This window comes from Monodon monoceros, unplaced genomic scaffold (assembly GCF_005190385.1).
Source record: "Monodon monoceros isolate NGI ecotype Baffin Bay Population unplaced genomic scaffold, NGI_Narwhal_1 Super_Scaffold_19, whole genome shotgun sequence".
Lineage (NCBI taxonomy): Eukaryota > Metazoa > Chordata > Mammalia > Artiodactyla > Monodontidae > Monodon > Monodon monoceros.
Genome location: NW_021703775.1, coordinates 68,210,173 through 68,227,417, shown reverse-complemented (window position 1 = coordinate 68,227,417; position 17,245 = coordinate 68,210,173). Strand labels below are relative to the sequence as shown.

Genomic DNA, 17,245 nt, shown 5'->3' with positions numbered 1-17,245 from the left:
GACAAAAAAAAAAGGAGGACTTCCCTGGTGACGCAGTGGTTAAGAATCCGCCTGCCAATGCAGGGGACATGGGTTCGAGCCCTGCTCTGGGAAGATCCCACATGCTGTGGAGCAGCTAAGCCCATGCGCCACAACTACTGAGCCTGTGTGCCTAGAGCCTGTGCTCCGCAACAAGAGAAGCTGCCGCAACAAGAGAAGCTATTGCAACAAGAGAAGCTACCGCAATAAGAAGCCTGAGCACCGCAAGGAAGAGTAGCCCCTGCTCGCCGCAACTAGAGAAAGCTCGCGCGCAACAGCAAAGACCCAATGCAGCCAAAAATAAATCCATTAAAAAAAAAAAAAAAGACTAAAAACGAAAAACATTAAATAAAACCGCATCTGAAATCTAAAGGGGAGGAGGACTTAAAGATTTGGGGAAGTCAAGTGAATTAGCAGGAATTTAAAGTGGCTATGTTTTATCTAATACAGAATAAACAAATGCCATTGCAAAGTATTATTCTGATGTAAAAATTTCATGGCTAAATAACAAGTTGTCATATTACTTAGAGAGTAATAAGCATTATGCATTAATAAGTTTGAAACTGTTGATCAACAAGTCCTAGATTCTGGAGATTTGGTGGCCTTTAAAGATAGTATATGAACTCATTTTAATGATTTAGAAAACCTTTTAATACTTGAAAAGTTGCAAATATCCATAAAAGGGGAAGGAAGATAGAAAGCAACAAAGGGTTAGAAGGTGAGTGAACAAGTTCTGGAAAAATTGAGAACAATGTTGCTGACTTGAGATGCTGCTTGGAATACAGTTTGGTCTGGATCAAGGAGGTATCAGGAGAATAAGATAAGGGCAGGCCAAAAAGAAGATAGACAGTTTGACTCACTAACGGCAAAGCGTTAAGACTGGGAGAAGGCTGAAATTGGGTAGCTAGAGTAATGTTCAGAACCAATGTAATAGCTTCATTGAGGGCTTTTTATGTGCCATCCTAGACTTTTTACACATTAATCCTCATGTAATCCTCACAGCATACTGGTGATAGAAATTTTAATTCCTGTTGTGGATGAGGGAAACAGGTCTAGAGAGGTTAAAGTTTCACCCAGTGCAACACAGCTAGTACATGACAGAGTCAGAGGGCATGTTTGTCTGTATCCTCTTAATCACTGTGGTCCATACTGCCTTTCTTAATTCCTAAAGTTAATTCACTGTCAGCCCTAACCTTATATTTGCTTATTGATGTGTAGTGTATAACCTAACAGATCATCAGTATGATTGGAGTAGTTTCGGAGGGATCATGATAGTTATTTGAGGCAGAGTTACTCTTGATGCTGTGGTACCAAATAAGAACATATGAAGATACCGCCATTTTCTAGAGAACACTAGCTTCTGGAAGGTGCCTCCAAAATTTTGAGTAGTGGAAGTAGCAACAAAAGCAGCTAATGGTGTTTTATCACAGAATCTACTTGCTCAGTTCTTTGACATGAAAAAAGTTTCTCTTTCCTTTTTAGAAAAGTGTCAAAGGAGCATTATAAAAGAAGCTCAGGAATAAAGGAATGGAAGTTCATTAGGGACTCAAGGTTAACTAGAAAGTAAGGAGTTAACTAGACATGCCAAATTTAAAACTACCTCTGGAAATGTATGACTCCAATGAAACAAATCTTATGACTTCTGTGAAACAGAGCAAAGCTTATTACTTTCTACTACACTAATTTTGAATTCAAAATAATTAAGACATAGTAAGTGCGTTGTGTTTTTTACTTTTTCAGAGCGTTTGAGTTTTCAGAAATTGTGTGAGATGTACGTGTGAATTGGTTATATTTTTTTCATTTTTACCAAATTTGGTAGGTGGTAAAATGCAAATTCTAAGTAAATATTTAAAATGCCACATGGGTATTACAAATATAGATATTAAAGGAAACTTTAAATTTTCAAATAGGAAAACTTACTCTGGCAGGTCGAGAAAAGGCATCACATCTTTTGTGCATAGAGAAACATGTTAATTTTCTGTTTTTGTGGTATTGCTTTTCTTGCTTTTATATTACTGTCTATTAACTGATGTGGAATTTGTCAGATTTCCCAGCTGTCTTTTCCAACTATATTACTTGTGAGAATCCTAATGACTTTATGAATTAGAGGAGTGTCTCTAAAATTAGTGCATAACAAATAAGACTTTCTTCATCCTGACTTACAGATACAGCAGTTCTTGGGCTTTATTATATATTACCATGTGATGTCAGCTCCTTTGGTTTACTTGGATGAAATTATTTTTTGTTAGAATGACTTTTGTTGGCATTTGTAATGTAATTTTAAGGTAATATAATGTACAGATACTTTAGCTACTTTGGTTTTTAAAAGTCTGTGAATGAGATATAAGAGCAATATGCAGAAATGAAATGTATTTATATACACTGGCAATGAAACATCCAAAAATGAATTTAAGACAATAATTCCATTTACAGTGACATCAAAAGAAACCAGTATTTAGGAATAAATTTGACAAAAGAATTGCAACACTTGCACACTGAAAAAACACTGTTGAAAGAGCTTAAAGAAGATCTAAGTAAATGGAAAGATTACCCCACTGCTCATGGACTGGAAGACAATATTAAGATGGCAGTACTACCCAAATTGACCTACACATTCAGTGCAATTCCTATCAAAATCCTAGCTAGCTTGTTTGCAGAAGTTGACAGGTGGCCCCTAAGAGTCATGTAGAAATAGAAAGGACCCAGAGTAGCCAAAATTACCTTGAAAAGAAGTACAAAGTTGGAAGACACACTACCTGATTTCAAAACTTAAAGCAAAGCTACAGTAATCAAGGCAGTGTGGTACTAGTGTAAAGACAGACATACAGATCAGTGGACTAGAGTGGAGAGTTCAGAAATAAACCCTTAACATTCTGGTCAATTGATTTTTGTTAATTAGATATTAAGTACCCCAAAATACTGTCCTTTCCACTTCACCTTTCTGTCTCTACCCTCTCAACTTTCTTCCATTACTTAAATCAACAGGTGTTTATTGTGAGCACATAGGACTAGGGTGACTTCTGAGGTGATTTATTCATATACATCTGGCCTGACAGAGCTGGCTTGTACTCTAAGGACTTGTATCTTAGAAGAATGCCAGCTTTTAACAGCGGTTAGAGAAGAATGGTGAATAAGTATGTATATGAGAGATATATATTTATAATTCAGTATCAGTGTTGCTCTTGCTGGTGGCTAGATTTGGGATAGTAAAAGAAAATAATTCGCCTTTTAATAATTATATAATGAAAAAAGCTAATTACGAAATCGGGTACAAAGTCCAGATAACTTTGGCTTTGTTTCTTCACTCCGTAGTGTCAGACTGCCAGTATATCTTCATGAAGATACGTGAGAAATATTATCTGTCACAGGTGGAGAAAGAATAATAGCTGGATTGTTTCTGAACTTCGTAATAAACTTTAAAAAAAAAAGCGTCTCATTTGATTTAAAAAAAAAAACTTCCTTGGCTCAAATACTTTAATTTCACACTTAGCAAGTTTTCAGTAAATAAAAATTGGCCCTAAAACCTGGAAAGAATGATAGTGTAGTGTACCAATACTATAAGTTACAGCCCTCTGGAACAATAGAAGTTGGAGGGACTGGGGCAGAGGCTATGAACTCCCTGAAATTTTACTTACAAATTTTGTATATATGCACATTGGTGTGAGGGCATGTGCAAAGGATCCATGATTTTCATTAGGTTCTCAAATGATTTGGAACATATCCTAGAAAAGATTAAGGATTGCTTAAACCTTTAAAAGTCAATAAAGCTGTTGAGAACTTTTACTTCTGGACATTACAGAGTAATTTACTGGTACCAGATTAGCCCTCTGGCCATAAATAAGGAGGAACTTGGACAAAACACATACAACAGGCAGGGCAGGACTGCATTCCCTGAGAGAAGGAAAATAAAATTCAGCCCTGCGAATCTCACAGGCTTTCTTTCTGAAACTAGATTCCAGTTAGAATCTAAGTTAATTAGAATCTAAGCAGGGTGAGGCAGTCTTGTTGGGCCAAGGAGGTACAAGTCAGAGGATAGACTTGAGAGGCTGGAATTTGCAGGGGTGATTACCATAGAAGATGGGGTTACACAGACAGTGAAATCCAGAAATCTGCAGAGGAGTTCCTTTGACTCTTTGGCTGGATACTAAGCTGGGTGGAGCTCCATAGGCTGGGCAAAGAACAACTAACTATTAGGGGAAGAACAACTACCAGAGACTTGGTAGAAGTATTGGGACTTAACATTGGGTTGTGAGGCATTTCTAGATTTGACCAGCCAGAATGGAGAGACCTTGTGGAATATCAGAACCATTTGGGAGAGTCCCCAGATACGGTACTCCTTAGGAGTAGGGCCAAAGTAACTTTAGAAAAGGGGCTACTCAAGTCCCACCTTAAAACTGTGCTGAAAAATAGGCCTCAAAAGGATTAAGCTGATTCTCAACTAATTTAGCTGCCCACCTGAACAAAACTCAACATGTAAGAAACCCATTGAAGCATTTAAAGGAAGCATGAACATGAGAGAAATGTAAGATGTAAAAAAGACCTATTAGAACTCCTAGAACTGAAAAACACAATATCTGAAATGAAAAATTCAGCTGATGGGCTTAACAGCAGATTAAAAGAAGAAAAGACACTGTAGAAGAAAAGATCAGTGTAAGGTAATAGAAACTGTGCAAAATGAAACACAGGGGGAAAAGTCTGGGGGAAAAAAGGAGAGAGCCTCAGTGATGTGTGGGACATTATCAAGCAGTCTCATGCATGTGCATTTGGACTCTAGGACGGCAGGTGGGGGTCCTGTGGTTGCAGAAGAAGTATTTGAAGAAATAATGGCTGAAAATTTTCCAAGTAATGACGAGAACTATAATCCCATAGACTTTATGAACCTAGGTAGGATGAACATAGAGAAAATCACACTGAGACACGTGCTAATCCTATGGCTAAAAACCAGTTACAAGGAGAAATCTTAGAGAAGCCAGAGGGAAAAAAGACCACATTACATATACAGAGGGACAAAGATAAGAACAGCTGTTGACTTTTTATGAAACAATATGAGCCAACAAATGAGCAAATAACCACACTGAGGAAGAAGAAAAGAATAATCAAAATACCTTTAGAAAACAGTATTTGATTAGCTATTGTAAGACTAAAGATAAGAAGGACTGTAAACATGCATTTTGGTGATTCTGATTTCTCACAAGGGTGGTATGGGTTAGCAAGTTGGAAACTATATACTAGGAATGAACATATAAGTAAATATATTTTAGATAATGAGAGCCAGGTTTCTACTATTAAAGAGGTTAAGGAAAGGAAGAAGGCTAGAAGGAACTCTCTGATGTTGAATTGGAATCAGAATTATCAGTATGAACTCATGGTTTTATATATTATACATGCAGGTGGTTGTGGAAATACAGGTGTGTGTATATGCATGGATTAGTGTACATAAATATATTTTCTCACTCTGTCCTCTGGGAATGCTTAGAAGAAGCAGTGAGCATGCCTAGTGCCCAGATCTTGGACTCTACATTCAGTTTTTCAACAAAAGGAACCAGGACTCTTAAAAAGAACTGACTGCTTCCAGAACCGGGATATATGGGAGCATCTTTGGTGCCAGAAAATGAAGAAGTGCTCAGAAAAGGATGGGATATGTCAAAAGTATGTAAGAACCGGGCTTCCCTGGTGGTTCAGTGGTTAAGAATCCGCCTGCCAATGCAGGGGACAGAGGTTCGAGCCCTGGTCTGGGACGATCCCACATGCAGCGGAGCAGCTAAGCCCGTGCGCCACAGCTACTGAGCCTGTGCTCTAGAGCCCATGCGCCACAGCTACTGAGCCTGCGCTCTAGAGCCCTTGAGCCAGAACTATTGAGCCCGTGGGCCACAACTACTGAAGTCCACGTGCCTAGAGCTGTGCTCCACAACAAGAGAAGCCACCGCAATGAGAAGCCCGCGCACCGCAAGAAAGAGTAGCCCCCACTCGCTGCAACTAGAGAAAGCCCGCGTGCAGCAACGAAGACCCAACACAGCCAAAAATAAATAAATTAATTAAAAAAAAAGTATGTAAGAACCAACCTGAAAGAGCTTCTAATGTCCAAAGCTGTAATGAAATAATTATAATATTGCATTACTACCAATAGAATAAAATAGCCATTAGTCCATATTGGTATGTATAAAACAAACAGATAGGTTGGTAGGTAGAAGGGACAAATCATAAATGAAGAATTCCAATTAATAAGGGTGAAACCGTGACTGAAACAAAATCACCGTTACGCAAATACTGCAGTAATAGTTGTCACAGGCAGTCCAGTGATGGAAGGTAAAATCACTGGGTGAAGGTACGATGAGAAACATTTGCATAGTCTCAAAGTATTTTCTCTTAGAAATTATTGATTACAAAGGGAAAAACAGCAAATTTACAGCGGAGAGAAGCTCTGTAGATACCACCTTAACTAAGTTATTAAGGTTAATATCATAGAAAGAAGACATCCACAATATATACTTGATATAATGAACCAAGAAAGGCAAAACATTACATCTGTGGTGTTTTGTGGTATTCTTATCAAAAAATGCAAAACCTTACTCTAATTATGAGAAGGCAGCAGACAAACCCAAATTGAGGGAGAATTCTACAAAATATCTGACCAGTATTCTTCGGAAGTATCAAGGTCATGAAAGACAAGAAAAGACTGAGTAACTGTCACAGATTGGAGGAGACTAGGGACGTATGACAGCTAAATACAAAGTGGGAATCTGGATTGGATTCTGGAATACAGTGACATTAGTAAAAAAAAAAAAAACAAAAAACAAAAACTGGTGGGTTAGTTCTGTAGTTTGCATTGTACCAGTGTTACTTTCTTATTTCTGATAAATGTACTATGGTTATGTAAGTGTTAACATTAGGAGAAGCTTAGATGAAAGGTATATGTGGACTCTGAGCTATTTTTTGCAACTTTTTTGTAAAATAATTTCAAAATAAAAAATTTCTTAAATCTACAGTTCTCCCCACATTGGGGAGTTGGAGAAAGAAACAATGCAAGCCAGGAGACAGTGAAATTACATATTGAAAGTTCTGAAAGGAAAAAACTATCAAGTTAGAATTTAATCCTAACAAAAATATCTTTCAAAAATGAAGTCAAAATAAAGACATTTTCCATACAAAAGCGGAGAGAATTTCTTGCCGGCAGTCTTGCACTATTACAAATGTTAAAGGAAGTTTTTCAGGCTGAAGAAAATCATGCCAGATGGAAACTCAGATCTGCACAAAGGAATGAAGAGATTAAGAAATGGTAAATATGTGGGGAAATATAAAACACTTTTTTCTCATTTTAGTTTATTTCAAAGACAGTTGACTATTTAAAGCAAAGATTTCTGTGTTTTATAGGATTCATAACATTTAGAAAACGTAGAAGTATAACATGTAGAAGAAAAAAGATTTTTTAAATAGCCCAGTAATAGGAGAAAATGGAAGTATACTGCTCTAAGTGTCTTATATTAATACCAGAAGTGGTATAATGCTGTTTGAAGGTAGACTGTCCTAAGTTAAAAATGTATATTATAAATGCTAGTGCAACCACTTAAAAAAAATTAGGGATATCTAATAAGCTATTAATCATAAAAAAGTTCAAATGACTATTAACATTTGACAAAATAGATTTCAGAGTGAGGGATAAATACAGACTTTACAGTAATACAGACTTTTCAGAACAATAAAGTTGTCAATTTATCATATTTATATACCTAATAGTTTCAAAATACCTGAAGCAAAACCTGACAGAATTGGAAGGAGAAATAGGCAATGTACAATTACATAGCTGGGTGTTTCAACATTCCTTTTTAGTAATTGATTAAGTAGACATATATTAAAGAAATTGAGGGACTTACCTGGTGGTCCAGTGGTTAAGTCTCAGCGCTTTCACTGCAGGGGACACAGGTTTGATCTCTGGTCCAGGAACTAAGAACCCACATACTGTGCAGTGCGGCCAAAAAATTAAAAAAAAATTAAAATAGTAAAAAAATAAAAAGAAACTGAATCTTAGTTTAAAATTGTCTGAAAGAAGCCTCAAGGCCCAGATGGCTTCACTGGTGCATTTTTTTTTTTTTTTTTTTGCGCGGTACGTGGGCCTCTCACTGTTGTGGCCTCTCCCGTTGCGGAGCACAGGTTCCGGACGCGCAGGCTCAGCGGCCATGGCTCACGGGCCCAGCCGCTCCACGGCATGTGGGATCTTCCCGGACCGGGGCACGAACCTGTGTCCCCTGCATCAGCAGGCAGACTCTCAACCACTGCGCCACCAGGGAAGCCCACTGATGCATTTTATCTAATGTTTAAGGGAGAAAATACCAATCTTAAACTACTTCAATAAATACAGGAGGAGGGCACACTTCCAAATCATTTATGGGACCAGCTTTATCTTGGATACTAAAACCATATAAAGATAAGACGTATTCCTAATGATCATTGACATGTCTTTCATGAACATGTATATAAGAACCCTTATCTAACTTGCAAATCAATTCCAGGAACTTATAAAATGAATAATATGTCACAACCAAGTGAGATTTATTTCAGGAATCCAATGTTGACTTCACATTCAAAATCAATTTTAATTATCCACCTTACTGGAATAAAGAAGAAAAATCATGAACATCTTTAATACGTATAGAAAACCCTTTGACAAAATGCAACCTCATTTTGCATCATGATACCTCACCAAACTAGGAATAGGATATTTCCTCAACCAACTAAATGATGTACAGTTAACACAATACTTTAATGGTGAAACTTTCAGTCTAAGCTTTCTCTTTTGAGGATCAAGTACAAAACAACAATGTAGTAGAGGTCCTAACTAGTACAATAAGGCAAGGGAAAGAAGCAAGTCATAGAGGTTGAAAAGGAAGATGATATGGAAGTGCCTTTATACAGACTACCTGATTATATACATTGAAATTCTAAGCCACCATCACCCCCCCCCGAAAAAAAAAGAGCAACTGTAATTAATAAGTGCATGTAGCAAGGTTGCAGGATACAAGGTCAATACAAAAATAAATTGTATTCTATATTTAGCAAAAAAAAAAACAATTGGAAAATAAAACTTAAAATTACCATTTACGGTATTATCCACAAAATGAAGCAGGGATAAATTTAACAAAATATGTGCAAGACCTAGGCACTGAAAACTACAAAATACTGTTGAGAGAACTTAAAGAAGACCCAAATAAACAGAGAGCTCTACCATGTTCATGGATCAGAAGACTCGTTATCACTGTACCCAAACTCCTACTTATCTTTCCTGAACATGCCAAGCATATTTCTGCCTCAGACCCTACGCACTTATTGTTTCTTCTGCCTGAAACACTCTCCTCACGTATTTTATTTTTTTTTGTCTCCTCTCCCTGGAATGTAAATCCCCTCAACAGAGGATTTTGTCTGCTTCATTTAGTGTCAAGTATATAGTAAGTGTGGTTTGTTCTTCTGTAACACACATTACTATAGTGTGAAATAGCTTGTAGATAATACATATATAGACATATATATTACATTGCACTAGAAATGCTTGTGTTATCCCTTTATTACATCTTAGGATGTAGTTGGAAGAGTTGAAGTTAGCTTTGGTTTTGTCAGTAATTTCTCAGTTCCCAGGAACTTATCCTGTCTCATACATTTCAAAAATTAAAATCAGTAGTTAATGGCATGCAGCAAAAGAAAAAAATAGATCATTTAATTGGACTTCATCAAAATTAAAAACTTTGATGCATCAAAGGTAATTAAGAAAGTGAAGACAGCCTATAGAATGGAGGAAATATTTGCAAACCATATTTCTGATATGACTCTGTTTTCCAGAAGATATAAAGAACTCTTACAGCTCAACAACAAAAAGATAACTTGATTTAAAAATGGGCAAAGGGGGCTTCCCTGGTGGCGCAGTGGTTGAGAGTCTGCCTGCCAATGCAGGGGACACGGGTTCGTGCCCCGGTCTGGGAAGATCCCACATGCCACGAAGCGGCTGGGCCCGTGGGCCATGGCTGCTGAGCCTGCGAGTCCGGAGCCTGTGCACCGCAACGGGAAAGGCCACAACAGTGAGAGGCCTGCACACCGCAAAAAAAAAAAAAAAAAAAAAAGGGCAAAGGACTTGAATAGACATTTCTCCAGAGAAGGTATACAAATGGCCAACAAGCACATGAACTGATGTTTAGTATCAGTAGTCATTAGGGAAATGCAAATCAAAACCACTGTGAGGCACCACTTCATATGCACCCCCTAGAATGACTTATAAAAAGGAAAACAATAAGCATTGGTTAGGATGTGTAGAAAAATTGAACTCTCATACATTGCTAGTGGAAATGTAAATGGTGCAGCTGCTGTGGAAAACAGTGGTTCCTCAAAAAGTTAAACAAAATTACCATATGACCCAGCAATTCCACTTCTTGTATATACCCCAAAGAATTAAAAACAGGTACTCATATAAACACATATACATGCATATTCATAGCAACACTTTACCAAGGCCAAAAGGCGAAAACAGCCGAAATGTCTGTCAACAGATGAGTGGATAAGCAGATAATGGTGTATATACATATGATGGAATATTATTCAGTCATAAAATGGAATGAGGTACTGACCGATACATCCTACAATGTGGATGGACCTTGAAAACATTATGCTAGGTGAAAGAAGCCAGACACAAAAGGTCACGTTACATGCTTTCATTTATATGAAATATCCAAAATAGGTAAATCTATAGAGACAGAATGCAGACTGGTGGTTTCCAGGGGAGTGGTGGGAGGGGAAATGGACAGCCACTGACTGATGGGTATGGAGTTTCCTTTTGAGATGATGAAAATGTTTTGGAACTGAATAGAGGTGCTGGTTGTACAATATTGCGAATATACGGAATTGTTCACTTTAAAATGGTAAATTTTATGTTATGTGAATTTTACCTCAGTAGAAAATAGCTTAAGAGCATGTATGGTCTGCAATCAAACAGACATGGAATTGAGTCCTGGTTTTTGCCGCCTATTAATTCTGTGACCTTAAGTAAATTACTGTATATTTTGTCTTCTATAAAATAGGCATATTAGGGGAATTCCCTGGCGATCCAGTGGTTAGGCCTTGGCACTCATTGCCGGGGCCTGGGTGTGATCCTTGATCTGACTAAGATCCTGCAAGCTGTGTGGCACAGCCAAAGTAAAATAAAATAGGCATATTAGTACTTTCTCAGAGGATTTTTGTTAATATTAAATGAGATAGTATATGTGAAATGCTTACAATATTTAATTATCCAGTGAATATTAGTGTTAATTGATTTTTCTTTTGCTGCTGCTATTGGTTTTTATTTCACTCTTCATTTGTAGAATGGAAATAATAGTATGGACTAGGATTGTTCTGATGACTTAATGAGTTATCTATGCAAAGGGCTTAAAACAGTACCTGGCACATTGTAAATTCTCAAAGTGTTTACTAAGCTATTACTATTAAATGAAAGGATCTTTAGAGGGAACTTTTTTGCATTCTCCATTTTCATATCCATATGGAGATGTCCATTATGGAAAATGGCCTTTTCAAAATTTGTGCTGTTAATGACAGAGCTACGACTAGGTCTTTTAAATTTCAGACTAAGCTACATTCAAAGGATTGTAGGTATGCGATTCCTATTTCCTCTCCTGGTGTGGTGAAAACACTTGATTTTCACCTGTTAAAAACCACAGATATAGATCATTTAGCTATAAGTTGTTGAACTTTGGTTATCTGGAGTTGATTATATAGGTTGTTTCTGCCTGCATTAATTACTACTGATGTGTCATCAGAAGCCAAGCTTTGGAAAACTGATATTTATAATGACTAGAAGTTGCAGTTACTTTTCTTGCCACTGGATGGTGCAACATCATTAAGGCAAATGTTTTGCCTGATATTGTTTCTCACTTTCCTGAGCAACTGAAAATTGATAAACGAATTAGACTGTGGTAAATTGAAATACTCCTTTGAACTGGGTCCCAGGAATCTGTAAAAAGTGGGGATTTCCTCTAGTATATTTTTACGTAAGCAAAATCTGGAAAAGAATCGCTGGTTGGATCAAACCCTTTGATTTTGCTCTAGTCTGTGGTAATTTAACAAATGATAGTGTTGCAGGAGAATCTGATTCTTCCTGGCAGAATCTTAAAGGGTGATAGGTTTTCCTAGCTTCTCTTGGCAGCTGAGTTATTGATTTTGCCCTAATCTTTAACTTGTATCAAAAAGTTTTCTAGGGCTTCCCTGATGGCGCAGTGGTTGAGAGTCCACCTGCCGATGCAGGGGACACGGGTTCATGCCCCGGTCTGGGAAGATCCCACATGCCGCGGAGCGGCTGGGCCCGTGAGCTGTGGCCGCTAAGCCTGCACATACGGAGCCTGTGCTCCGCATCGGGTATCAAAAAAAAAAAAACAAAAAAAAACAACTTTTCTACTCTATCTTAAATATAGGTTTTTCCAACCTATGTTTGAGGGTGTGGAAAGTACGTGCTGGAGTGACTAAGGTATTTACTTGGGAAAAGTGCACAGTTGTAAAAGTTGTTTTTGAGAGTGACTATAGAAAAAAGGCTGGAAGGAATGAGACTGTGTAGGGGTGGCTTGGGGCCATGCTAGAAGTTCGGTGATCAAGTCGGAGTGTTTGTGTAGTGGAGAGAACATTTGTAAACATACCTCCTCCTCTATTAACCTAATTTTTGTTTCTATTAATGTAATAGCTACAGAGTTTTAGAAGTTAGTACTTTAAGGCCTATGACAACAGCAGCAGCAACAATAAATCCTTGCCCCATGCTCACTTGAGTGTTACCTTTCCCAAACATTTTTTGGCCTTTACTTCTGATATTCAACCCCATATTCCCTAGTCATATGTTTTTAACTTTTAAAAAGACTAATTTGAGAAATTTCCTCTTGTTGTTATGGAAGATGAGAATTGGAATACTTTTAATACCATGAGGCATTCTTGGTTCCTCTCCCTTCATCTTCTCAAATAGTTATAACACGTTTTGTAACTGCTAAACCTAGTACTGTACTATAATTGCATTTCCTTTCTTGGACAGTTTTCTGTTTTTACTGAGTTTACAGTCCCTTCATTGTTACATATGCTTAGATTTCAAGGCACTATTCATACTTTATCCCAAACTCTACAACAGAATTGCCAGACCTTCTGAACTCGTCTTTTCATTTAAATTCCATTAATACCATTTCATCCCCTCCTTCTCTTAGGAGGCATACCTCTTGGCACTTTCTCTGCATTTTAGCATTTTATTCTGTCCTGTTGTTTTCTTTCCTCATTCTCTCCTGAACTGGTTGCTTCTCTAGGCCAGTTTGAACTGCCCTTTACATCACTCTTTTTTGGGGGGTGGAGGGGTGTGCTGCATGGCTTGCGGGATCTTAGTTTCCCGACCAGGGATTGAACCTAGGCTACGGCAGTGAAACCACCAAGTCCTAACCACTGGACCACCAGGGAATTCCCTATATCACTCTCTTTGCTGGATTCTTTTTCTTCCTATTCTTGGTAAAGCAGTCTCTCCTAGTAGCTGTCTTAGAAAAGATGCACGAGAGCTAAATATTTTGAGATCTTTCATCTTTAGAAATGCCTTTTTTTTTACTCTTATTTGATTTTGGCTGGATATAGGTTGAGAATACTTTTTTTTAAATTAATTTATTTTTGGTTGCGTTGGGTCTTCGTTGCTACGCGCAGGCTTTCTCTAGTTGCAGTGAGCAGGGACTACTCTTTGTTGCAGTTCACGGGCTTCTCATTGCAGTGGCTTCTCTCGTTGTGGAGCACTGGCTCTAGGCGTGTGGTCTCAGTAGTTGTGGCGCACGGGCTTAGTTGCTCCATGGCATGTGGGGTCTTCCCGGACCAGGGCTCGAACCCATGTCCCCTGTGTTGGCAGGCGGATTCTTAACCACTGCGCCACCAGGGAAGCCCGAGAATACTTTTTTTTTTTTTTTTTTGCAGTACGCGGGCCTCTCACTATTGTGGCCTCTCCCGTCGCGGAGCACAGGCTCCGGATGCGCAGGCTCCGTGGCCATGGCTCACGGTCCTAGCCGCTCCGCGGCATGTGGGATCTTCCCGGACCGGGGCACAAACCCGCGTCCCCTGCATCGGCAGACGGACTCTCAACCACTGCGCCACCAGGGAAGCCCCCAAGAATACCTTTTATTTACCTTTTTGTATTCTAGTGTTGCCGTTGAGTAGTTCAGAGTTGTTATTCTTGATTGTTTAATATGGCCTGGTTTGTTTCTCTGCAAGCTTTTATAATATTATCTTTATTCCTGAAATTTATCTTTAGCCCTGAAATTTCATGGTGATATAATTTGGTATAGATCTTATTTTATTCATTATGCGAGGCACTAGGTGAGTCTTTCAGTCTAAAATAGATTCCTTTGATTCTGTTAAGTTTTCTTGCATAATTTTTAGATTACTATTTTCTGTGTGTCATTTTCTCTGTTCTTTCTTGAACTTCTATGAGTTAGATGTCAGATCTCCTGGTATGATCTTTTGACTTGTCATATCTCACATACATTCCATTCTTTGTCATTTTGTTGTATTTTTCGAGAGATCTTAATTTTCCCTTACAGCCTTTCTGTTGAGTATATTATTTCTGCCTTTTTAATTTCCAGGAGTTTTCTGGTTCAGGTTACTGTTTCTTCCCCCCACCCCCCCATCTTGTTCTGAGAAGATAAAAAGAACTATATCTTTTCCTCTGTATTGCCCCTGTTTCCTCCAGGTTTCCTTTTTTGTTTGTTTTTGCTTTTTTATTTTGATATCTCATTGGAACTTTGTCCTTCATGCTTTTGCCTGAAGCTCTAAAAAGCTGACTGGAAGCTAAGTAGGCAAGTGTGGAGCTTGTCAAGTGGTGAGTTTCACCCTAAAGGTGAAGTATCTGTGTCTTTTCTCAGGGACCCTTTTATTTTCTCTAGAAAATGTCATTTATCTGTTTATTCAACAGTGATTTCTTGAATGCCTGCTTATATGTCAGGCATAGCTCTAGGTGCTGGGAATTTAATAGAATTGAACAGATAAAAATCCCTACCCTTGTTGGATCTTACATTTGGCAAAGGGAGGCAGAAAAAGAAAAAGTAAATATATACAGTATATTTAAGGAATGTTAAAGATTAAAAAGTAAGGAATAGGGTTAAGGGAGTATTAACAGATAATGGACATGGGGTAAGGGGCATGAGGAAGAGTTGCAGCTTAGGATATGTTAGCTAGGGAAAGGAGCTCTGATGGAGAAGAAAGTATTCCAGGATGGGAGAACAGTATATACAGAGGCCTTGAGGTGGGAATCTGCCTGACCTGTGTGTGGAACAACTTGTGGAAGCCAGTACCGTTAGCTAGATCAGAGTAAGATGATATAGAAGATGCTGGGACTCCCCTGGTTGTCCAGTGGGTAAGACTCCACGTTCCCAATGCAGAGAGCCCAGGTTTGATCCCTGGTCGGGTAACTAGATCTTGCATGCATGCCGCCTGCCACAACTGAGGAGCCCACATGCTGCAACTAAAGATCTCGCATGCAGCAGTGAAGGCCCAGTGCAGCCAAAATTTAAAAAATAAATAAGTAAATTTTTTTTTAAAAAGATGATATAGAAAATGCTGAGGTCAGAGTGAACAGGGGGGAGGTGGGCAGAATGTGTAAGACCTTATGGACTATTTTAGGGACTTTTGCTTTTAGTCTTTGTGAAAGATGAGATTTGGAGATAGCCAGTAAGCAGTTGGGTATCTTAAGTTTGGAGTTAAGGGGAGCAGTCTGGGCTATGATATAAAATTTGAGAGTTGCCAGTGTGTACATGGAATTTAAAGCCATAAAATCAGGGAAAAGACGTTCATTCCAATTTTTAGAAAAGTTAGATGAGGAGGAACCAATAATGAAGATTGATGAGTGGCCGGAGAGGTAGGAACACTAGCAGAGTTTTTGTGCAGAAAAGAATGAAGAACTGCTTCAACTGCTGCTAATTATTTTGAGGATAGACAACATGAGATGGAGAGGGAAACTCATGGACTCTAGGATGAGGTTTCTGTCTTGAACAGTTAGGTGGATGGCTTAAAACAGTCTAAATTCTTGGAAGTTTTCCAGTGTTACCTGGTTTCCATCACAAAGGGTTTAGAGCTTTCAGACTGTCCTAATTTCACTTCTATTCAGGAAAGTTTTCTGAAATAGTATTGGTTGTCAGGTTTGTCATTAAGATTAATTAACAAATTCTATGCCTAACTGGGATTGTTCATTCCTGTTCAGAGTTGTTCTTGACAACCAGGTCATTTTAGGACGATTTTCTCAGTAATTCCTAGAGAAACAAAAATATGGGCTGTAGACATAGGCTGAGGTTTGTAAGTGTCAGACAAATGGCCCTCTTTTTTTCTTTTAATTGGGTATGGGAAACAAACTGAAAGGGCCAAGTTGAAGATTTTAGTTAGTTAAAGAGCAGACAGATCCTGGGGAACCTATAATACTTTTGCTTCATGTACTGTGACACACTGCGTTACTAGATGCATATACATCTAGTACTTTTACACTTTCTAATTCATTGACCTGTTCATTATTATGAAACGACCCTCTTTATCCCTGGTAGTATTCTTTTGTGGAAGCTAGTGAAGGGTATGTTTTTTGCTAATAGGAAACATCTTTTTATTCTTTTGCATTAAAATATTAGATATTAAAAAATATTTTTTTAGTTTCCTAATTATAAAATCTCTGTATATAACTATTTCTTCTACTGTCTTGGATCTTATATCACACAGGTTTACAGTTGGACACTTTTGCTCAGGATTGCGTACATAGTAAATTTCCGGAACCAAACAAACAAATTTTGAAAGTGTGTTTTTACACCAATTAATTTTAGTATAGCCATGTTCAGAGCCATAGATACAATTTACCTTTTTTTTTTTTCTATGTTGTAGGAATAGACTTTAAGATCAAAACAGTTGAATTACAAGGAAAGAAGATCAAGCTACAGATATGGTAAGTAATGCTAATTTATTCACTTTATGTAGTAGAATGTTAAGTTCCTGAAGGTTAGGCAGTGAAATCCTTCCTTGTCAACTGTTTAAATTCTAGGAAACTTCCCATTCTAAGCCAGTAGTCAGGTGACCTTCCTTCAGTGATGTAAAAAAAAAATTGTTGCCATGGACTTCGGAGTCCGTGAGATCTGGCTTGAGTGTTTTACCTTTTCTACTTACAGTATGAACTTGGGTAAGTTACATACCACTGTGAGGCCCTTATATCTTCATATGTAAA

At 38.0% G+C, this 17,245-nt stretch overlaps 1 protein-coding gene across 1 annotated transcript in view; it reads left to right on the top strand.

Moving 5' to 3' along the window:
• The window catches only part of RAB10 (RAB10, member RAS oncogene family), a 77,512-nt gene that overhangs the window by 33,676 nt on the left and 26,591 nt on the right, over window positions 1-17,245 (top strand). Inside the window, exon 2 of the mRNA XM_029231680.1 lies at window positions 16,909-16,969. Coding sequence (XP_029087513.1) covers window positions 16,909-16,969 — 61 coding nt within the window. The remainder of the gene's footprint in view (window positions 1-16,908; window positions 16,970-17,245) is intronic.